The 24609-nt window shown below is 46.6% G+C and overlaps 1 protein-coding gene across 4 annotated transcripts in view; it reads right to left on the minus strand.

Moving 5' to 3' along the window:
* Window positions 1-2159: 2159 nt before the first annotated feature.
* Window positions 2160-24609, minus strand: part of JADE1 (jade family PHD finger 1) — a 55764-nt gene continuing 33314 nt past the window's right edge. For all 4 annotated transcript variants that reach the window (XM_061191977.1, XM_061191980.1, XM_061191978.1 and 1 more), the window contains 6 exons: window positions 21966-22177; window positions 18815-18982; window positions 17492-17608; window positions 13439-13960; window positions 7859-7976; window positions 2160-4294 (listed from right to left, as the gene is read on the minus strand). In XM_061191977.1, the coding sequence (XP_061047960.1) occupies window positions 3384-4294; window positions 7859-7976; window positions 13439-13960; window positions 17492-17608; window positions 18815-18982; window positions 21966-22177 (2048 nt within the window). In that variant the 3' untranslated portion in view covers window positions 2160-3383. The remainder of the gene's footprint in view (window positions 4295-7858; window positions 7977-13438; window positions 13961-17491; window positions 17609-18814; window positions 18983-21965; window positions 22178-24609) is intronic.

The following is a 24609-nucleotide window of genomic DNA, read 5'->3' on the forward strand; positions in this document are numbered from 1 at the left end:
GAGGCTTATAAAGGTTAGGTGACTTGGCAAAGGTCACACGGCTGGTGAACTGTACTTCAGCCTTTAAACCCAGGTGTCTCCAACCCTAATGCGTAAGTTGCTTCAACTGGTTGTTTTCAGATCTAAAACTGTATTCTGGAAAGAACTCCAGGTGGGGAACACTAAAATCAAACCATTATCATATGTCAGTGTCTCACCATCAAAGCTGAGCCAGAAAGCAGCCTAGTGAACCTGTGCTCTTCCACAGTCTTGTCCCGTTCCCTGCAGTGCGCGTTCCTGATCTAAGCTGTGAGACTGTCGACGTGTACCGTCATGTGAGACGTCACACACGTATGCAGCTAAGTCATATACATCTAAATATTTAGCAAAACCAGATTTCAAGACACTCTAAAATGTATTGCAAAATGTACAGCATTTATTCACATACAGACAAAAAGGCACAAATTCTACTAAATAGTTCAACAAAAAAATACGGCTGTCCTCAACTAGTTTTATAAATACTTTCAAAAAGGGGGTAGAAATAAATACAGGATTGGGCCATGTCATATAAAATAGTCATCTCTACATATACTTTGTTTAATTCTGATTTTTAACTCTTCATGCACCTTTTTTTTTTTTTCAACTTTAGCTGAATGGACACCAAGCTAGGCACATAGTGAAAAATCCTCTGTACAAGGTTACAAATGTAATGACAAGTTTGTCCATTTCAAAATAATTAAGATCTGTACACAACACATATAACCCTTCAATTTAGATTTTGTGTTTATAACCTAACAAATGACATTCCAGGCAACTTTACAAAAGTTTAACTAGCCTACATTTTGACATAATACATCATTGATCATAATCAAAGATATTTCTTGGTCAGGATGCACAAGGAAAGATAAAGCTTTAAAAAACAAAAAAAAAAAAAAAGAAGGAGGAGGAGGAGAAGGAGAGAAGAGCAAATGGTTCCATACTCAGAGGGCAAGTGGGCAGGTTGTGCTGGCTGCAGCTCATGCTGCCTCGTACAGAGTTCCCAGCAGGACATGAAACTCACTCACTCACAGAGCTGCCATTACACTGTCAGAGAAACCGAGCTCTGTACCATTTGCATTTCAGAGCAGGAATTAACAGTGTGGGCTTTTTGTTTTTGGGTGTTTTGTTCTTGTGTGGGTTTTTTTGTTTGTTTGTTTTGTTTTGTTTTGTTTTTGGTTCAGCATAACTTGGAACATTTGAAAGCTTTTCAACCTAAATGTGGGGAAAAAACAGGTAAGGCATTATTTTTGCACAAAACTAGCATTCCTAATAGTGCAAATGAATCTGGTACCTCTTATAATGGTGAGAGGTCATACACTTGCTTACTAGAATTTAGATTTTCTTTCTATGGCTTGACAAATTATCCCTCTATATAGTCTACTCTCACCCAGAGCTGTTGCTGTAGTCAAAAGATAACTGTAAATCGAGTCCACCTTCTTCTGTATCCAGCAAAAGGTTTTTTCTCATATGCAGAAAAAAAAAAAAAAGATTTTTAAATTATGCCAAGTTAACGTACAACTTGGATTCATAAGAAACTTCTAGTATCTGTAGCAACAGTTTATCTGGACAACAGTCTTTGAAAAATGAGCCCCATAGCTCAAAAATAGTCAATCTAAAAACCTGGGTCATTCTTTCCCCTCCCCTGAATTAGCTACTAAAATGTATTCGAAAAGTTAAGACTTGGTTTGAAAATGTCATACATACAATGGGGATGTATCAGATCTACTATTTGATCATCTGATAAAACTTGCATAGCAAGATGGAATTCAATAAGCCTTTTTCCTTGTTGACAATCATCTGGAAGACTTTAAAGGTAACTACAGAACTCAAAGCATTACTCATTAAGTATCAGAATGTCCCTGCCACATGGAAACAAATGTATAAATGAATCAGGAATCTGAATACTGATATTTATTAACAAACTAAAGGATAATTTAGGGGAAGTTGGGCTTGTTCCAAGTGCCCATAATTCTAAATCTCATTGCTACTTAAACTTTCCTTAAGTTTGATTCACAACTACATTGAATTCCAAAAAAAATTAACAGGACCTTAACACTACCCACTGTCTTAATACATAATGCACTGCAGTGAGTGCAAGAACAGAACATTGTACTGAAATTTAATGCTTTGTTATTGCTGATAACTTCCTAGTTATTGCCGTTTGCAATTAGAAAGTCCAAGTTACGAACTAGAGCTTAGAACTCTGACTCCAGAAAACCTATTACACTTCAATCTCTTTCCTGTATAACCTTGGTCAATCAATGGTAAGAGGTTCTCGCAACTTATTGCCTTTCTATTTTTTTTTAAATATAACCTATTTTGCTTTTTTTTTTTTTTTTTTTTTTTTTTTTTTTTTTTTTTTAAAGGAATCCGTTCATGTTGGAAGGCCGGATTCCCCAACATGTGCACTAGTGGTCGGCTCTGGGAAATATGAGTCACCAGAGTCTGGAAGTTCATCACTTGAACTTGAATAGCCATTGTATTCTTGGAAGCCAGATGATGGCCAGTTTTTTGCCAATGGCCAGCGAAATCCCAAGCTGGCCCCAAAAGGCAGTGGTTAGGGAAGAGAAAGGTCAAGAGGACTGGTAAAGACGGGACCTCAACTGCCCTTTCTCATAGATGGAACTTTGTAATGGCTTCACTCGCCACCAGCCCTATGTCCACAACACATTCAAGGGCTTCCGGCAGCAGGACCTTGCTTACATTTACCCTAAATGTCCAAGCTCCAGCAGCTCTACCCTGTCCCTTCAGATCATCTTCCAGTAATGACTTTTAAACTTTGTCTTCCCTCATCTGCTATATTTACACATGAATTCCCTAGAGTTACTGAAGCTTCAGAGCTACTGCCCGTATACTATAATGCAACAAAAACAGCCTTGTGGGCCAAAGTATAAATACGATTTCAAGATCCACCACAGTCCTAGAAAGTAAGTTGTTTTATGGGCTATTAAATGGTACGTGAGCGTTTCTCAAGAACCATATCTGATTCTGTATATTCAGGTAACCAAGAGTTTGTGCTTTGGGAAGAATACAGAGGGCAATAAAAACTCATGAGGCTTATTTAAAAGCCTCGCCCTCTTTAGAAACTTGTCTCATCCATCCTTATTTTAGTGTTTCACTCAGCCTCTAGTCTTAGCAGTGTCTTACGGTTACAACCTAACTCTTGTGTTTCCTCCGCAAGTTGCAAATAACACACTTCTCACAACAATGATTTATAAATGACTCTGAAAAAAAAAATTCCATCTGAATTGCAAGTAAATGTGTTTGTGTAGCGCAGGAGTGGCGGGCTTCTGCTAGTCCCCCGTGTCCGAACTCTCGCCTGCTCGATGACAAGCCCGTGGTGCTCCCGAGCCACCTCTGTTTCATCAAGAGGCCAAAATGCTTCTCCTGATGATGTCTGTCCTCCTGTTGATAGTGCTGCTGGCATGCATACATTTCTTTTCCGATGCCTCACTCTCTGAGTCACTCATTTCTACATCAGGGACGTACCCGTCATTCTCATGGTCAGATTGCAATTTGCTTTTTGCCCTCTCCTTGGCTGGAACTCGGCCTAAGCCCAAATAGGGGTAGTCTGAGTGCTGGCGGCAGGGCCCCTCGCGGGCCTCTCCCTGCTGCTGCCGTTCCCCCTTCTTTGGAATCCGGAATCCTCCCCAGTTTTTCACTGGGCTAGCAGGTGTTGTAGGCACTTTGACTGCAGTCTGGTTATAGTTTACTTTGATTAGGGAGCCGTTGCACTTGGGCACCATCTCCTTCCTCATGCCGGGTGCTGACTGCCCCACTCCAGGGGAGGTGGCAGCTCTTGTGTTGTCCACATGCCTCTGGGACACGTCTGTGGACCTGAGAGGCTTGTGACTCTGTTTGAAAGGTCTGTCCTTCAAGTCTCCCTTACCAAGATCACAATGAAAACGGTGGTCTCTTCTGTTCCCGTGGTCTGGCATCACCACACCATTTTTCTGTTGTGCTGATATGAGACGTGCTTCTGCAAAGGTCTTTTCAAAACTCAAAAAGCTCTCTGGGACCACCATCCCCTCCCTTCTACTGCACAGGTCTGGCTGCTTTAGCAGGGTTTTGCCTTCACTCCCAGCACTATTCTGCAATGGATCTCGCTTATGGGGCTTTTTCATCGAGTGAACCAAGGAAGTACCCATTTGCTTCCTGAAGAATGCAGAATGCCACTTCAAGTCCTCTATCTTGGGAGCATCGGGGCCCACAGAAGGACTGTTAAACAAAAGCATGTTTTCCAGTGAGGAGGAGGAGCAGGAAGAAGAAGGCACACCTATGAACATAAAACCACAAATAGAGAAAAAATTACAGCAGAAGCAAATCCAGAATAATAAAATTCTAGACCCTTGGCAGGGCCTACTAATGCAGACTTCCCACCCAACAGTAAAACATACAGCCACCCAGTTTGTAAAAGTTTGGTTTTTATAGTAAAGGTATTACCTGCCGTGAGAATCTGAATACTCAATATGCTCTATTTTCTAAAACCGCTTAAGTTCATGTACTTTTTCATGAAACAATGTCTTTTCAAGGAATACATTTTCCTTCAAACAAAATAACTGATCTGATTTTCAAATGGGATTCACTGCAGAATCCGTCTGCGGTGAAGCAAGCACTGCTTCCACCCGGTCTCAGAGCAGCGCCTGCCAAGAGCTGCCACCTGCCACGCCTATGGGGGGCGGGGGGGGGGCACCACAGCCACGGGGCGGGGACTGGGGCTTTTAAGGTTCTTTCTCCAAATTACCTACACCCTCACAGGGCTGCATGGCTATGACGAGGATAAATACACGTCAATTGTGAAATGAATAAAGGAAGGTGTTTGAAATCATTCTTGACACAGAGTACATCTGTTTACTCTCATATGTAAAACCCATTTGTGGAATTAAACTGAATTGCCATCCAACACAAGGATAAGTTAAATTGGTGTTTTTCAAACATTTCTGAGGCAAATCACAGTAAGAACTAAGTTTCACAATGTAACCCAGTAAAAGCTCACTTTTCATGCAATCATATTAGCCTTCATTGCCTGATAGGCACGCTGACAGTTTCCGTTCTATTTCACTTGTGTTAATGCTAGTGATGACCTGCTAAATTCATCTCACGACCCGGTAATAAATTGTAACCCTCAGTTTGAAAAATACAGGGTGAATTCATAACATACTAGAGTTCATCAGAAGGACCACGTTCCTGCAAGAGCCTCCAGAGCATCTACAAAGAGCAGTTTTCATGTTTTCTGAGTTATGAACCACCCGGAAAACAAGGTTCCACCCCAGAGTAGCAGGCAGGAGCCCGTGTGAGAGCTTAACTGCCGAGCGGAAACGGACACTGCACGTAAACAGAACAGAGCTAGCAACTCTAAACGTAAAATTATCATGACCGTAGGGGAGGGCGTTTTACAATCTGCTGGTTTAGAAATGCCTGCTTTCTCAATAATCAAACTCGGGGTCAACCTTCACGCCACACGTCTATTTCTTTTATTCGGTCACCTACTGTGGGAAAATAGGAAGGTAAGAGGGGCTGACATTTTCCGAGCTCTGATTTCTCTCTTGACTTGGGATCCATGTCTCTGAAGAGCCTCTGACTCCCATAAGTATTGTCTCCACTGAGTACACTCATCCAGCAGAAGGGCCCTGCCCATTCTCGGGACCACGGGACAGTTTAAACCACGGACCCTAGTGACACATGTAAGTCAGGGCCATCTCTGCCTCACTCGGAATCATCTCTCTTACAAGGTAGATCAGTGTGAGGCACGAATGACACAACTGAAAGTCTGAAACTGGAAGAAGAAAAAAGGCATCCTAAGGGGTTTCCACTTCATTCCCTGGGGCAGTTCACAGGAAGATTACCATTGCTTCCAACCCATCATACCTAGTATGGGTCATTCCTCAGAGGGTGGGGAGGACCCCTTTTCCTGTTCTGAAACAGCAGTAGGACTTCTGAACGTAGATCTGCATTACAGCTGTTACACAAAACACTTCCTAACCTTGTTAAGAAGCTCAACCACTTACCAAAAAACCTCAGCCATGAAATACAAGGGAAAAAAAAAAAAAAACTGCCTGCAATAACCATGAAAAACGACTCAAGTGAAATCAGATGAAAACGTTCTTTACAGCTTATCTTCATAGGTAATCACTCATTACATAAGGACTTTTAACAAGAGTCACAGAAAGCCCTCCACTGGCAAAGCTCCACAGACACAACCTGCACGAATGATCCTGGGCAACAGCAGCTCGGCCTCTGCAGCTGGAGGCTGGGTGATCAGCACCAGACAGCCTTGGGCGGGGGGGGCTGCTGTTTACACAAGGACACACGGGCAAGGGAGAAGACAGGTCCCCTATTTTATTTGCATTCAAGTAGGAATAATGAAGAGAGAGAAGTTCACCTTAAAGAATCCGAGTCAAGCTGCTTGTACTTGTGATACCCTAACTCAGAAAAATTTATTTTAAAAGTCTGACAACTAAACTCTAAAGTCTAGCTGACGATATACACTTGATATATCTGGGAAATATTTACTCTTGGGAAGGAAATTATCTAGGATAATATTATTAATACGTTAATGCTATCAAAACAATGTAACACACTTCAAGAATATCATTTAAAACTCCCCAAGCTTTTTTTCTCTTTGTTCGGCTGACCAGTTTGCCTCTAGTTGCACATATCCAGTTAGTTTTAGGTAAACCCAAAATTTGCATTTCAACATAATAGGTTATAACAACTTCTTTGTTGTATCCGTGTTTCCTCATCTACAGAGACGACAAGCCACAAAAGCAGAAGGAAAGAGTAAGCCGGTTGACTCTGTACAAAAGGCAAGCAGTGCAGACATTGCTGCTGTAACTTCAAAGGGCAGCAGACACGAGGTCCCCTAAGACCTGCCTGCTCGTGGGTCATGGTCCTGCCTGATCCACACTCAACAGACTCCCTCCTCCTCCTCTGAAATCCTTATAACGCCTGCTTTCTGGGGCTTCTGATCACAGAATGTTAGTGCTGAAAAGCACTTCAGAGGGCAGGATTCTGGACCGAACCTCTTACAGACCAACAGGGTCCCAGAGAGGTTAAACAACTTGCCCTCCTATGCACTTGATCTCAAAGTCACTGAAGTGTTCTCCGGAGCGGGAGGGGGTAAGTCCATGTCTTAGTTTTCTTTTTCTCTTTTCCAGAGCAATGCAAAATAGGCAGCACTAAGTAAATACGTTGTGCTGAATCTCAAAAGTATTCAAAATTCCAACTACACCAAAAGAATCCACTGTGAATGTTGTCTTAACATGGATATGTGCCTTTAGTACACAGTCTTAAGATATATTTACCATATGTTACAGGTAGATCCAAAGGCTAGATAATTATAAATCTTTTTAGGTACCCCCATGATACTTTACATTTATCAAGTGCTTTGCAATATGCAAGTTACTCTTTCGAGTCTCACAGTAGTTCCCAGGAGGTAGCTGGAGATCTCATCCTCACATTACATGTGAGGAAACGGGGGAGACTTAGAAAACTTAAGACTTGCTTGTGTTGAGCCTTTAAGTAGACAATATAGGATTTGACCCATACATGAGGCCCTGTGAGGAAACGGGGGAGACTTAGAAAACTTAAGACTTGCTTGTGTTGAGCCTTTAAGTAGACAATATAGGATTTGACCCATACATGAGGCCCAATTCATAGCCCTCTCCTCTAGACCATGGTGCCTCGAAAGCCTAAAGATTTTCTTCAACAACGAAAGCCTTTGCTTCTTTGATTCTTCTACAGTATAAAAGAAAATTAAAGAAACTAGCATTTTTTTCCCTTAACAGAGGGCTTACAAACCCCTGCCCTATTGTTTGACCTACCGGGGCTTAATGCATACCTGAAACTCTTTCTTGCTCCAAAAGCTTAGTGTAAAGATTGAATATCTGTTCCTGGACTTTGCACACAGATCGTTTAATCTTTTCCCTGCGGGTCACCATGTAAGTGAGGTTCCGAACCTAGAACGTAGAGAATAAAGATTCTAAGTAAGCAATACATTATAACAGGACTTTGGTGTTTTGTTTTGTTTTGTTTTTTTCTCTTTACCTGAGAAAAATTTGTCCTACTAGGCCCTTGAGTGACTTTTGATATCCAAATGTACTTTAAACATTTAATCTAATCTCTAAGCCTCCCTCTGGGGTGCTAACAAGTATTCTGCGTGTACCCCTCAAGGTGGGTAGCAGCACAGAAGAGGCTGTAAGAGGAGGTCCTGCCCCTGCACCACACCTGGCCGTAGGCGCCTCCTGGCGAAGAGACAGACAGACGCCCATCGGTGTCCAAGTCCAAACGTGCCAGCTCTTGCCAAAGGACTCTGCTTATCACCCCTCAGTATCTTCTTCCCACGAATTCTATCGTCAGAGGCTTCCGAGCAGTTCAGAAGCCACCTCTGCTGCACTTTATCAAGCATCTTCTGAAGATGGAACTAGATAAGCATTAGGGTCAAGGGCCATCAGAGGGAGGAGCCCCTCACAAAAAATGTCCCTACACAGGGCTCTCGCTAGAAGGCCAAGTAGTCACCAGGAATCCAAGTAAACTTCTTTTGTTAACTGGACACTGAACTCTCTGAATTACCTTGGAACTTACAGGTCGCTAATGTGTTCCTACAGCGTGTGAACACCTAGGGAACATCCTTCTTGCTTTGCCATTGACTTGCTAGGTCAGCCTCTCAAGGCCAGCTTTCTGTATCACCACTTGAAAAATTGATACTGCCCTCTTCCCGATTCATTGGTCAGTAACTGAGATGACCCCAGCACTAGGAGCCCCACTTTGCATCTGATGTGCAACCACTGGGGAACTGCATGCATATGCTCATTAACCAGTAGTAACTAATCAACACTTAAATTTGTTCCCCATTTTCAAAGCCACCTGTGATCAGTCAATACAGAATCAAATTTTAATGACTTAATCAATAAACCCCCTTAAATCTCTCAGTCCTAAAACCTACTGGTAAAACCTGATTAGATTGCATGGGCCTGACAACACAAACGTCAAATGCAACATACCAGATAACACAATTAAACCTTTCTTCAGGAAGATGTGGACAAGACCACCCCAGTAAGCTCAGTGGCAAGACTGAAAACAGTGACTGCGTATCCCCATCAGCTCCTACACCAAAGGCATGACTGCACTCTCCTAACGCTTGGGCAATCCCTTCTCCTGCCACCTTCCCCGAAGGTCACTAACCTTTTGGCAGCGAGAGTGGCAACAAGCGACACACACAGCCCTGCATTTTGGCTTATGTACAGATACACCACCCCTAAAGAACCCTAACAATTCCAGCTGTTCTTCCCCAGTTGTGTTCAAGGCAGCCTCCTTTCCAAGAGGACACGAGGCATTAAGAGGAACAGGTCAGCTGGCTTTCGCATTTGCATTGTTCACGTTGTAAGTGGTGTAATTTCCTGGCCTAAAGCAGGACCACCAAGTCAGGCTTCTCTTGATCCTAACCGATTCACTATTTGTTTAGGATCTTCCTAACACTTCTTGATAAAAATAAAAATTATCTTAAAGAATTGAGAATAAAATCACTCTTCCTGTCTCAAAGTAAATCTTATTTCAGTGTCATTCACCCTGGTTAAAGCACATTCTTTCTCTGACAGCCACACACCCCCAGGCCAGGAAGTAGTTGTCCTTTATAAGAATTCTGACCAGTTTGGGGATGGAGGTAGCTAATAGGCGACTCTCTTTGATAAATAATATTGTCCCACCCAGGGGAGATTAAGAGTAGAAGGTCAAAAAGAGGAAGGGGCCGAAACTAGATCCTTATCACAGGCTCAAAACAACTGGAAAACATACAGAACGGTTTTTACATTACGACAGGGAATCCAACTTGTGGAAATAGGAAATGGAAACAAACTGTCTGACACCGTAGGAGTGGACAAGGTTACTCTCCTGTTCAAGTCAGATGTACAACAGAGATAACATCTTTTTTACTTAAAATTGTCAATGGAAAGAGCAGAGCCAGAGAACCTGAACTTTGTATATTACTCAAATTTAATTTTGGTGTCTTCAACCACTTCCCCCAGGAAAGATTTCCACCCTGGCTGTTAGGTGGGAAAATCCCACTTCCATTCCCCATGATTTCTGATAAGAGACATCTAACTGTGACCCCAAGAAGCAAAGGTCGGGGTTTTCAATTGGAGCAAATCAGCCCCTGAATAAACCAGGCCGGCTGACCACGTTAGTATAGTGAGTGCCCCAAACCTTACCTCTCTCATGCACAGAACACCCCAAAGGGCAACTTCCATAAGCAGCCCCTGTATGTAGAGCTGAACTGAGGCTCTGTCCTCAACACACACCCTGCTTGGCCCTTCCTGTACACTGCTGGACGGCTAGACCTAACCTCCCCCCCCCCACCCCGCTTCATCTTCTCCCAATTGCCAGCGAGGTGGTACGCAAAACAACCAGCTCTCGGCTGCACCCTCATACCATGTTAAACCCAAGAGTCAGGCTTTCCCCCAAAGCAGTGGTTCCCAAACAAACACGTAGGGGCCCTAAAACACAGAATGCTGGCCTCCAACCCCACCGTTTCTGGAGTCAGAGGTGGGATCCAAAACTCTGCAGGTCATGTTGCTGCTGGTTGAGGACCACATGCTGAGAACCACTGCCCTCAGGAACTCAATAATGATCTCAAGTTTTCCTGAATCCCAAACATTGCTTGCAACACTAAAGCTTAACATGCCTCTTGTTCAGGGACAACTGTAGCCTCTGTCAGACTGTCAAGAGGTGACCATTCCACCAAATGTTGAGTAAAATGGTCCCCCGGGACCTGGCCCCTTTCGATGCCCCAGCCGGGAGTGCAGAGGTAGCATGTTTTTTATCTGAGCAAGTACTCATTTGCTGAACTCATGTTTATTGCATCCTTTAGAAGACAATGTTTGGGGGAAAGGAATCCCACCAGAGTGAAGTGGCAGCCCTGGGAACTTGGCATGGCACCCGCCATATATCGGCAATCGTGTCTTCAGGTTCCCAAACCCTGCTGAGTCCATTCCTGTCATCTAACTTTCTGATCCAGAACTGGAACCCGGGTGTGCAAAATGCCCCACGGTGTATATCTGCGGGAAAGAGCAGCTACCGTTATCACTCCAAGAGTTGTCTGCCTCTCTAACGAAGGCTGCTCACTTGTCAGTTCTGAAGTGACCACATGCCTTGACCACAGTCTCACATGTTAACCTGCTACGAAATGCTGTTGTGTGAACTGGGCAGGACTTTTACTTGAAAAACAGACTTATGATTTATTCTTATTGTCACCCCTGCCCTGATGAGTCTTTGGCCTAATACACCTCTTGTTTATAGTTACAAATAACTGTGCATTCTGGGGCATGGCGGCCAAGATTTCCACTTTTTAAAGCCTCCACCATCGCAGGCCTCGTGGAAAATTCTGGAAAACACATTTTTCATTTTAATAAGCCCATTTTAAACTGACGCTAAATGCCCTCAAATCTCTTAGACTCTTTAATACAGTAAATATAAGTAATACCACACACACAAAAATCCTGATTTATTCCCTGTTTCTCATACATCATTGGCATCATTCTACTTAAAACGCAACAGTGATGACTCCAAAAAAAAAAAAAATGTTTAGAATTTAATCATAAGTGCGTGTTAATCTGAGTAACTTAAGTACAGAAAAGAGTTAGTACACCACAAGCATTTTCTACACTTTTATTTTGTGGTGATTGCGAGACAAAACACAGTCCAAACATGAGACTTTTCGTCCTCCCTCCTGAGGACTATCTGACTCCAAAGCTCATGCACCCCAAGTACAGCAGTTGTCAGGTTGGGATAAGGCTTCTCACCAGGATGCGAGTTCCTCCCTTCTGAACCCCTTTCTCATCTCTAACAAAAAGGCCACACATACATGTGGTTGAGAGGCGAGGTCTTCTTTACACTCACCACCAGGGGGGGCACGGGAGCACAAGAGCTTCACACACCCTCTTCCCGCCTGGCCTCCGCCTGAATCCGCCTGAATCCGGAATCTTAACCTGGTGCCGGAAGGGGCGTCACAAGCAGCCCGCACTGTCAGGTACGGAAAGGGTCCCTTCTAAGGAACACTCACACACACTCGCACTGCCACGCCTTCTCTACCAGGGCAGTGCAGGTCTCTTTTGGTTCCGTACTTCTCCCATGTGTCCCTGTTCTCTGCCTGCACTCTCGCTGCAAATCACCTCTGAGTCAGATTCTCTCCCAGGCAGGTGCATCACCGCCCCCATTAATAAGTAAGGCGCTTGGCGGAGACGCGTTAACCGTTTCAGGCCACTTAGGTGCCTTTCAGCACCGGCTGCTTTGGGCCCGAAGCCTTAGTTCCATCTGTGCACTAATGAATTTAATCACGGTCGGCAGTCGGGGCAGTCAGGGGAGCTGACGCAAGAAAGCGCTCTAAGACACATCCCCGACTAGCAAGCTTCAGTCAGAAACTACCTGCAGGGAGCAGGGGGCCCTGGGGAAGAGACAGCCCGCTCCTAGAATTATTCCTGTAGCACGAAGGGAGGTCCAGACTGGGACTCCAGAGGCACTGGAGAGTGGGAGAGACGCAAACCAGCAAACAGCTGAAGGAAAGTGCCACCCGCCGAGGCTCCAGGCAGCCACGAGCCAGCACGTGGGCCAATCCAGTGGTGGGGGCGCTCGTGGCGCGGGACCGGGGGCTCCCCAGTCAGACCGGAGGCCCCTGCGCACCAGGAGTCCCGTCCCACGCCCACTCCAGACACAGCACACAGACACATACGGACACAGACACACATGCACACACGACATATACACAGCCTGAGTGATGACTTAGCACCTCACTGCCGGAGTACCCTGGGGAACAGAGACGCATGTGTACGGAAGTTCATGCACACACAACAGCACCCACGGCCTGCTCTGCTCAGTGACTGTACCGGGAAGGCCCCAGCGAGTTAGACAGGAGGCAGAGCTGGGTCAGAGAGGCAGTGCTTCCCTCTCCTTAATGAGCCCATGACCAGCACCTAGTAAGTGTTTCCCCAGGTTCAGCAAGAGACTGCCCTACCTCCGCCCGCCCCACCCCCTCACCGTCAATTAAATCCACTCTGGTTTTCTAACTCAGTTTGTAAACAATTCTGAGCCCACCCCTTGGCCATTTTCCTGGGGCTCAGTTCCCTCTAGCTCTAGAATGAAGGGGGGAGGGGGAGGGGAAGACACACCCCATTTGATCTTCCAGAAGAACAGTAAGAACTAACGAGAAAGTGTTTGAAATTAAATCAGAGAAGCTCCCCACTCTGTGGCCGTGTGTGTACAGTAAGTTTACCAGCCCATAAATAGATTTGACCAACACAACCTCATGCTGAAGTATGTACAAGGGTCTGAGAGTAAATGAACTGGCTACCACTCCTTGCTCTGGGCAAGCGGTCGCCTCTTTGCAATCTTCTTCTCTAAGTCACTACAAGGTGTCAGTGTCAATCATTACCCTCTCCAGGTCCTGCCGCAGGTGAGTGAACAGCTGCAGCCTCCTAAACAAGACATCCTGCTCCCGCTTCGCGAGATTGTCCTCTTCGTCTTTCTTTGGGGTGATCAGGGGCTTGTTGAAGTTGCCCTTCCTCTTCAACTTCCAGTACTGGTACAGGAAGTCCACCAGCTCCTCGGGCAGCCGCAGGGCCCTGGCAACATCCAGCAGGTCGACGAAGGTGTAGAACTCATCCTCCAGCTGCTGCAGCTTTTGCTTCCGGACGCTCACCCGGCGGGCCTCCTCTGGATTCTGCCCGAGGCTGCCAAAGGGCTCCAGCGGGTCCCGGGGGGAGCACTCAGGGGCCCCATTCTCCTGAGCGGCCCCCTCACCGAGGCTCTCCTCGGGCTTGCCATGTGAGCTGTGCTTCGGGCAGTAGGACTTGAACTTGACTTCGTCGTTCTCAGCCAAGATGGTCTTCATCTCCAGGCCCCGGTCGAAAGCACAGGTCACGTGGAAGGCTGTGCGGCAGTTCTTCACAGAGCACTGGCAAGAACACGCAGACAGCAAGAGGAAAGAGATTAGGGAGTGACAGTGACTGAAGCCCCGGGTGCCAGGCACCCCCTCCCGACACACGCACAGGAAGAGCTGCACTTGGAGCGCGTGCCGGGACAGAGAAGCTTCACGAGGATTAACCCTGGCAGATCCAGTCGTGTTTTAAATAAGCTACAGCTTGGGACTTAAGGGAACTCTTTTTCATAAACCGAACCATAACTCTCCTAGAAAAGCAACTGCACCCAAAATCGCCTCCTAAAGCAGACACAATCATACAGATGGCACGTGTAGGCAAAGCGGGCCCTGGCGCTCCGATTACACTCAAAAGAACGCGTGCTCAACATGCAGAGTATATTCTGAGGCATTCATTTGTCTTTTCTTACAGGTCTGGGCTTTTTTAATGTTTATATAAAAAGCCTGAGTGGTGAGAACCTCCTCAGGAAGAATGACCACTCGCCAGAGTTTTCAAAGGAACGTGGACCCTCCTTTCTAGCCCACAGCCAGGACGAGTCCCAGCACCAGTGGGAAAAGAATGGCACACCCCTCCCTCCAGCAGGGAGGGCTGCTCAAGACTGAGGAGGGCGAATTAAAAACTCCCAAAGACTGGAAAGGAAGAGGAGGCCAGGACAATCCAGGACACGAAGGACGGGCCTGGTCTCCGCACCCGAGGAAGCTTTGCCAGACGCACGGGCTTCCAGGCCAGGGGGCGCCAAGCTCTGGGATCTGTGTGCGCTTCGCCTGGCAGCGCAACGGTGAGCGACCTGCTGCCTGTGGGTCGAAGGGAGGTCAACCTAGAGGCCAGGCCTCACCCAGCTCTGCCCCGTCCTTACCAAACGCCTCCCCCCCCTCACCGCCCCCCCAGGGAACTCCGTGGTGCCTCTGATCCAGACGGCAAGCCAGAGGCCTAGCAGGAGAAAAGTGATTTCTCCCCATCTGATCTTGCTAGGCAAATTCCTGGAAGGAGGCTCCTTGTGGTGACTGAAGCCAGTCCCTTAAAAAGCAACACTGTATTGTGTGAGGCCAAGGGATCCCGGGCACGCCAGGGCTGCAGAGGGGAGCAAAACCGAGTGGCCCCAGGCCAGCTGACAAGCTTCATTAACTAAACTCATTCAGTAAGACCCCTGCACGGCACCACCACAAATCGCAGAGGCGTGGGCTGGGGCTTCTTCCCCTAATCATTTCATTATTAAGAGGTGACTCATTGCCAGTCATGATTTCTTCCATTATTAAAAAGTCGCTTTTACCCAGAAGTACAGAAAATCTAGCTCCCTTCACAGAAAATCTATTCCCCAATGAAAACACTTAAAGCACATGAACTAACATAAATCTGTAATTTTATCTATAATAATAACCTCAATTCCAAGAAATGTGTGAAATCAGCTTTAGTGGCAGAACACACACACACACACACACACACACACACACACACCTGGTCACTATCAGTACAAGACAAAGTGCTCCTCCCTCCTAGCAGGCAGCCAAGTGGGAAGTAAAGTGGGAACAGATGACGGAGACACTACCAGTGTTTGGCTTAAACGACACTTTAACTCGGCGCCCCGACCTGAAAAGAGGAACTCGCCACAGCAGAACATTTATACGGGGCTTTGTAAAGACGCCAAATGGCCTTCCTCTGGGTTTTCCTATTCAGGTTGACTCAGCAAACAGATGTTACAGAAACGTAAGCCAGAGCCTTTCCAGCTGCAGACATTTCAGACAGGAATTCTTTAATAAAATCGGTCTATTCTGTGAAGATATGAAAAATCATCAAACACTTCCTTGGCCTCTCCTCCTTCAAATTCATGTTCTGGGAAAAAGAGGTCAACGGCAACAAAAAAGCCATTTTATCGTCTCTCTTCAAAAGAGACACAGAGATCCCAATCGACTGCCTCCTGGAAACATCAGTGAAGGACCTACTCAGTAAAGGGCATAATTTCTACCCTCAGAAGAACATCGGGTAACTTGGAAGAAAACGATTTCCATTTTCCTTGGTTTGCCCCAGCTTGTTCCCTGCAAGTGTTCACATGGGTCGTCTACACACACACACACACACACACACACCCAGCTCTGTGTCTTTTTTTATTTTGTGGCTTTTAAAAAACTTCTCCTCCACTCCCTCCTAACACAACTCTCAGGCCAGAGGCTTTTGTCATGTTTTAATTTTAAGCAGATTCCATTCACATACAAAAATCTGCACTATTTTCAAGGTCCACAGCCAAATCCCACCAGCTGTCTCATGCCTCACCCTCTGAATATTTTGTTACATTTTGGATTCTTGAACACCAGTGGAAGTGATAACGAAGAAAAGCACAACAGCTTGGCGTGTAAAATGAAAACTTTTAAAAAGAAACACCAGTCAGTGGATACCTTACAGAGAGGAATATTTATCAGCCAAAATACAAATTGAGTTTGCCAAATGAGGTCATTTCTTTAAAACCCACGACTGGCAGTGTGACCAAGCCTGTGGGATCTGTGTGCGTGTGCCGAGCTGCCGTTGCGCGTCCTGCATCAAGAGAGAAGCCACCCCAAAGCGGCACCTCTGCCCAGGGGCTGTGACGTGGGGACCGAGGAGAAGCCAGTGTCCCTGCGCTGGCGCCCCCCACAGACACAAAGGGCCAACGGCAGCCACAGACAGCGTCTGGAGACGGTGGTGGGACAGCACCTCAGGCCTCCGAGGTCACGACTGTCTAGACGCCAAAAACGTGAGGCCCGGAGAGGAACTGCTCAGGCAGCGCTTTAGATAACACCAAGAAACAGCGCGCCATCGACAGTCTCTCCGTGATTCTGTCATCTGCCTCATGGCTGTCTACACCTGCCTGTACGTGGACACAGAAAACGCAGGCCGACTTCTTACATACACGCTCCTCCCCCAGCCCCACCCTCCCCCAGCCCCACGGTGCCGTAAGAAAATCAGATATTCACACTGGGCAGAACCCCTGGTGCAGCACCTCATGGGTGTCCCTCTACCCAGCCGGTCGGTGCTCCAAGGAGTCCCCGTTTTACCAAATGCAAAAGGGCTGGCGTGCCAAGCTGATTTCCAACAGTGGCGCCAAGACAAGACACCCCACGCGCACACCTCTGAAACCAGCGGCGTCGGGGGCGGCCACAGAGGCAGGGCTGCCGCTCGGCAGGCGAGAGGATGACTGAGCCTCCAGTGCCGAGACTCCAGTTCTCCCCCCGAGCTGTCGGCCTGTGGAAAGAGCTGCAATGCCAGGCCTGGGGCAGGGAGGGAGAAACCAGACACAAACTGGAACTGCCTTGCAGCTCAGGCGGACTTCTGCGTTGCCCTGTGATGGTTACAGCCGGGGTTCCAGCCACACTGGACACTATCCACCAATAAAGGTGTATATACGGGGCTGGAGACGCCCCTCAGCAACCTCAGAAGGGCCGTGAGAAGCTCGTCCTGCTTCCTGGATTCTAGCCCCATCTCCAAGCCCTGTGATGGTTAGTTCACAGAGCCCTCCCCCGTCCCGCTCCCTGGAACACGAGGAAGGGTAATAATGCCATCCTGACTAAGCTGATTACCTGTATGGAGGCCCCAAACTTCTCGTTGCAGAGGCTGCACACCAGCGCCCACCGACTACTGGGGATGTGAGACACCTTCGTGATGGGTTCCATCTTCTCGGGGCTGCCAATGCTCACCTAGAGGCCCGAGAAACGACAAGACAGGGTGGCAGAGGTCGTCAGACAGGGGCTGAGCACAGACAGCAGAAACTCAGAGATCCGTTCCTTCCCCACGGCCCTCCTAGCAGAGGGTGCCAAGGGGCACTCACCCTCCGAGCGCAGGTAAAACCCCACTTTAAAGCATCAGGACGGCACGGGGGCCGGCTCTGGGCCAACTCCACACCCTCCTCGGGGGGCCATCTGACACAGACGTCCTGTTTGTAAAAACGCTCAGACACCCCAGTGTTCACTGCTCACCTGAGTGACAGCAAAGACAAGGTAATCTACTACACCTCTGGTCCACTCCGAAGTGGTCAGGACTGGAAATCCATCTTAAACATACCACAATCAGTTGTGAACGATGGAGTAGAAGTAAATATTGACCACTTTTAATATCTCTCTCACTAAAGAAAACCATTCTCTTCAGTCAGAAACTACCACTACATACAAAGCGGAAAACTACCAAGATAAATAAGGTCCCCTCCCTCTCCGTATTCAGCCTGGATCACTGAACTGCATCCCTGTTAATACCAAACCGTGAGATCCCATGCTACCAAGACCCAAGTCGTGAAGCCTCAATCCAAATCACTCCCAGATACTTTTCCTCAGGAGGAAAATGCACCAAAATCATACGCCAAAAATGCTGAAATCTGAATCACAAATGATAGTCTCAGAGTGAGCCAAGCAAATTAAATTAGTCAAGGTCTGGGACTTGAAATAAATTAGACCAGACCTGAAATTAAAAAGGTTGAGGCTAAGTAAGAATTTTAATAAAAAATCACAAAAATGTGACCTAGAGCAGTGGTTCTTTAACCACGACTGTGCTGTATGCATGGCTCACCAGGCCCAGGAGTTTACGGCCCATCCCAGGGAAAGGACAGAGCCACACCCAGGCCGCAGCGTGCACGCCGCGGGTCCGCTTCTGGGAGCGTGACAGCAGCGGAGGGTCAGCTGCAGTGGCATCAGAAGGGAAGTCTGAACACCTCCACCCAGAGTCCAACTCACTGCTGCCTCCAGTTAACATTTCCACAAATTTACACACCACTGACCACATGACAGCATGCTCGAGATTCAATTTAATGTGGAAAAAAGGGTAGCAATTCAAAGGTGTCTTTTTACTCATCAGCTACAATGTGGCCCAGTGATGAATGGCTCCCAAGGTGAACCACCAAGAAGGGCACCCACCTCGGGGATCCACAGCGCACAGCTGACGTGGACCCACTTGGTCCCACTGCGGGTAGGCTTCATCGCTCCGCCTTTCTTGGGACACAACAAACACTTGGGCTGAACCCCCAGGGCACACGTCCGGCACAGCCAACTGCCCTCTGGGACCTTGAGAATTCCGTAACAGGCCTGTAAAGCCACAGCACATCCCCAAGGAAAAGAGAGAAAGAGAAAGAGAGTTATTTTTACCCTGTGTGTCTACGAATTTTAAAACCGCTTAGAAAGATTTTAACAGAAGCACCCCCAAAATAGAGGCACTCCTTTCAGGAAGAGTGCCGGGCAGCCTCACAGCAGCAGTCAGGAGGTGGGTACAAGGCACAACGTACTTACCTACCAGAGGGTGGTCCTGAAAACTACCTGAGGACAGAAAGGTTTGTAAAAGATCTGCTGTGTTGCTACAGATACCCATCTATACCAAGTTTCTAAATACTGGGCAGTAAATCCTCAAAACTCTCTCCAGGGCTAGATGGCGGAAGGCATCCCTCTCTGATTTACTGATGTAGGTGGGCTATAAAGTGAGGGAAAAAACACAAAGCAGTTGAGAGCCTCCCAAAGCTATTACACGAGACACCAGTGAAAACGAGAAGCAACTAAGGAGCAGCCTCGCTCCCTGGGCTAAGCAAGCTCTACCAACCAGGTGCCGACACCCCGCCTGCCTCCCACACACAAGTGAGCACAACAGGCGCAGCAAAATGAGACATTCTAGACAAAGAGAATTTGGTCTCTTTGGCAGATACTTAAAACAAAGCCTGCTTTGCATAAGATGGTAAATTACACAAGACAGCAAAAACTGCAGGAATCAAGGCAACTTAAAGTCATTAAGACGGTTCAAAGAAAGAAAAGGCAAACGTTAAAGAAGTGAAGAAACAAAACCATGATGGTACCAGGAGCACATTCAGAGCCTTTTAAAAACACCAAACTGTTCAGAACTTTATCCTTAAATGAACTACAAGTCAGGAAGTGGAGAGACAGAGTAACATAGTTCCAATTCTCCAGACAGGAAAAACACAGCCACTATGCAATCTGAATATCCGGGACGCAAAAAGAAAACCACACGATGATAGTTCAGGGAAGTTAAGTGACACTAAGATTGGAGCTTAGGAGCGCTGTGTCGGTGCCATGAATGAGCCACTGTCAACACAGACTTACTGAAAAAAGAAAAAAAAAAATTTTTTTTTTTAATAGAGCTAACTGACACTATTAAGGTTTCAAATATCAGAAAGGTCTGTATCAGGCACTCTAGACAAAGTCTCATTTGAAGAGGTAATTTTTTTTTTTTTTTTTTTACTGGAAAAGCAAGTCTAAGTAAAATAGAAGATTAAATAAAGGATGCCTGAAAGACAAGTCATGAAGAACATCTCAAAAGAAAAAGGAACCACAGGAAATGCTAACAGGCAATGTGGTATGGCTGAAAGAACAGGAGACCAGGCACGGGGCGTGGGGGCAGGGGCGGGGTGTGTGTGTGGGGTGTCGTCCAGAGCTCCCCGAGTTCCAGTTCCAACTCTGCCACTAACCCGCAGTGGGACACTGAACAGCCCACCCTGACTTGAGTTAACTCATTTATAAACAGAGGGTTTGAGCACTTTTCAAGCAGAACCCTTTTTTTCAAACAAGATTTGTCTCGTGGGGGGGGTGGGGGGGAAGTAAAATGGCAGGAAAAAAACTGAAACGTCATCCAAGTAAATGGCACCAACAACATAAAAGCAACAATGGCAGTCACACTGCTCATGACCTTGAAACAACAAAATCTCTATATAAGAATTCTCCATTATCCCAAGGAAAGCGCCTAGATAATTTGAAAATCCAGAGCTACAAGATGGGCTATAACATGACTTCATAAGCAAGAGACTTGTGGTCTCCCCATCAGGATGGGATGGGACAAGGTCACCACTGGTAAAGTCCTCAGGCAGAAGGGAAACCCAGGAAGCAGACACATTATAAAGAAAACAACAGTCAGGAACTTCACAAAGCAAACTTGATTCTTCTTCCCAAGAGGTCACCCAAGCCACTGTCCCACACAAGCCTTTAAGTTTGTTTTAAATCTCAGCATCAACAGGTGAATTCAAAGAAAGTACCTCTGGAGAGCCTATTAACTAAAGAGTGTATGTGAACACATGTCCCCACAGAAATACCAATTACTTCATTATTGCATTAAAAAATAAATGAAAGAGGTAAGGGTCAAGACTAAGATTCTCCCCCAAGCTTTTTAAATTACCCAGTACCCAACCTTACTGAAGCAACCGCCAAATCCTATTGACATCACGGAGGACAGGAAATAACTTTCAAGAAAAGGGGACCCTTTCCGCTTGTTCAAGGGCTCAGTTTATATACTAACATGTAAGCAAATGTTGTGTGTTGAATAGTGTCCGAAAAGTATATGTTAAAGTAAGTCCTAACCCCAGTACCTCAGAATGTGACCTTATTTGGAAATAGGGTCACAGTAGATGTAGTCAGTTAAGATGAGGTCACACTGGAGTAGGGTGGGCCCTTCATCCAACGTGACTGGTGTCCTTACAAGATGGCGACATGTGAAGACACAGATGCATGGGGAGGGCACAAAGTGACGGCAAAGCCAGAGACCAGCGTTGTGCAGCTGCAAGCCAAGCAACGCCAACAACTGCCAGCAAACCACCAGGAGCCAGGAGAGGCGAGGAAGGATTCTCCTTCGGGTTTCAGAGGGAGCATGGCCCCGCCGACACCCTGATTTCAGACTTCTAGTTTCCAGATAGCAAGACAATAAACTTCGGTTATTTTAAGCCATCCAGCTTGTGCAACGGCAACTAACACAGCAAACTAACCGCCTTTTCAAGAGTCCCCCCGCCCCCTGCCCGCCAGTGTTCTCAATAGCTAAAGCCAGGTGTTGGAGCAGGGCAGAGGGGCTCATACAGTCTAAGTAAACCTGACTTCCGTGGATAGGAATAAAGATACTATGCGAAGAAAGAATGAGGTCCACAGAGGATCCTATTCTCCTGGTTGTAAAAGTAACAAGAAATCCTTCAAACACTAAGAACCCATCAGGAACAAAAAGATGGGCACACGTCTTTAACTCATGGACCCTGTCTGGAGGAACCACCCCAGGGGGGCTTCCTTCCGGGCCCCACTGCCCACATACCTGGTGCACACAGATGTTGCATTTGTCACAGAACACCATCTCATTGCCGTCCTCACCGTCAGGCGACTGGCAGACGTCACAGACAACGTCTTCGTCATATTCAATCCCCAGGCCTTCTTCAGTCTCTATAGCATGATTCATATTATCGTAGCATCGCTGTTCAAATTCCTCCAGGACCCTTTCCATGGTGTATTCGTCTAACTCAGGCATTCCTGGAGGGAAAATGCCACAAAACCATTTTAATAAACCCATACTAATAAATATAATACTATTTATACTAATAAAAATGCACAGTGAATAAATAACATTATAAACAAATCTATCCTGAGTGCCCCCAAATATTTTCTATTGGATGGCCCTCAGACCCTTCCAAGGAAGGGTCTTTAAATTCAAAGGCAGAAAGAGACTTCCACCCAACAGTTTGTTCCTTACGGTCAGGCACTGAAGATGGAGTGCTTGCTGTAAAAAGATCAATCCCAAAGGGGTTCCAGGATATTAAATACATATATTGTTAGACGGTCATTTCATTACACTATTATATATAACAACTAGCATGTAAGTGACTTCAAAACCATGACCACCTATTATGGTTTGGGTGTTTTTTCCAAAAAACATTTCCATTCTTGCTACTTAAAATGGTGCTCTAAGAACAGATTTCACTGTGAACACTCAAATGTTTTTTACCTGTTTATCCCTCCTCACCCTCTGAATTTACTAAGTTGAGACGCATAGTTAGTCAGACACATGAAAGACGGAAACACAAGGGACGTCTCAAGCAAAGGAGACAGACAGCTCCTGGTGAATCAAAGAAAATGCATTCTTATGCAAGAATGGCCAAAAACAAACTTCAAGCGGTTATCACGGTATGGTTATAGCTAGTGGTGGGGATAAGACTTTTATTTTCTTCCATTTGTGGACGTATTCCAAACTTCCTACAATGAAAATACTCATGCAGAAAGAAAAAAACAGCTTGTAAAAAATATTCAAACACATGTAACTGGCAAGAAACAACAGAAGTGTCATTAGGGCCAACAACAACTTATATGCATTATCATAAATTTAATTAACACTTCAAGTTTTTGAAAACTTGGAGAACACATTAGCGCTGACACTGTGATAAGCCCTAAACACATATTCAAAAAAGCCCCCTATCATCTCAAACCTTATTTCATGACGAGATCGTTTCCGCGTGGCCAGGAGGCTTCATCTCAATTCCTCCTACCAGTTCTGAAAACACCACTGGCTTTGAAAATACAGTCCTATGCCCTATAATTAATTTTTACCATTAAAAAGACCAATAAAAGCTAAGACAAACGTCTTTAAGCATGCGTGCAATACATGTTCTACAACTGCATCGCTTATCCTGCCAAAGTAGCCGGCACCGCCTTGCATTCTGATGAGTCAGCCCAGCACTCACCACCTAGACCATCCACTGAAGCCCCCGGTCCCTGGCCGTCTGTCCCTCTGCGTTAACACAGGACACCCAGTCGGTCCAGTGCGTTACAGTTGTCTTTACAAAGTAGGATCTTATAGTCTCTGAAGCTAAAACATAGCATTCAGTTCCAAGAGAGCACTGAAAACTTCTGAACAGATTCCCACCTCCTAGCCTGCCGACATCCCGGCCACTAACACCTAAAACCAAGGACCACAAGGAAGGAAATCTTCTTTATCAAAATATCGGAGTAACAGCTTCCCCAGCTCCATCCACACCATCAGTCCCACTCAAAGGCTGGGGAGCGGCACGCACGGCAGCCTCTGTTACATGCCAGGCCCTGTGCTAGGCTCACGCATCCACACGAAACAAAGTCTCAGTCCTGCACGGCTTTGACATCCACCATGAAACACTCTGTAAATATTTACCGTGTGCTAGACTGCAAACAAACAGCCTGTGCCACCACTTCCCGATCTTGACCTACAGCACAATGCTAATTAACCCTCACAGCCTCTCACAGGAAGCCCAGACTTGGCCTCACTGACTTGCCATCACCACACTTCAGGCAACCCTTAGCAATCAGAAGCGGTGTGTGGGCCGAGATCCAAGTGTCATCCTGGTCGTGACACAAGGAGATGCAAGCAAACGAGGTACTCTGAGCTGTACATGCACAAGAATGGTTGACTTGCAGAAAAGATCGCAATGGGCAGGGCACCCAGCTAAGGTAGGGCTCCACCAAAGGAAAGCCAGGACAGATCAACGGGTGAGAGGAGAAAGCACTCAGGTTTGGAAAAGGACTTAAGGGGAATCACCGAAGTGAAAACACGAGGGATGTGTTTGGAAAACGGTGAGCTTGGCTGGAGTGGAGTTTCCTGTGAGAAACTGCAGGCCACAGCTGAAGAAGGCGGCATCCGAATAGCACCGCCGGAGGGGGAAGAAACACAACACCGGGGCAGGACACTGTGGACCAGACCCTTGTGCGATCTTGGGGAAGCACTGCATTTCTCTGGGCCTCAGTTCCCTTGAGGTAACTGGCGGGGCTGTGGGGTGTAGGTCAGGGCAGGAACTGGGAGCCCCGCTTTCCTGCCCGTGGAAAACACCCCTCCTCAATCCCACCGCTCTGTCCACGAGCCGCACACAGACTGAGTCCCTCTCAGCACAGCTGCCGCAGCTGGACATGCGCGTCTCCAACAAAGAGCCCGTGATCCTGAG

Source organism: Eubalaena glacialis, chromosome 5, assembly GCF_028564815.1.
Source record: "Eubalaena glacialis isolate mEubGla1 chromosome 5, mEubGla1.1.hap2.+ XY, whole genome shotgun sequence".
Taxonomy (NCBI): domain Eukaryota; kingdom Metazoa; phylum Chordata; class Mammalia; order Artiodactyla; family Balaenidae; genus Eubalaena; species Eubalaena glacialis.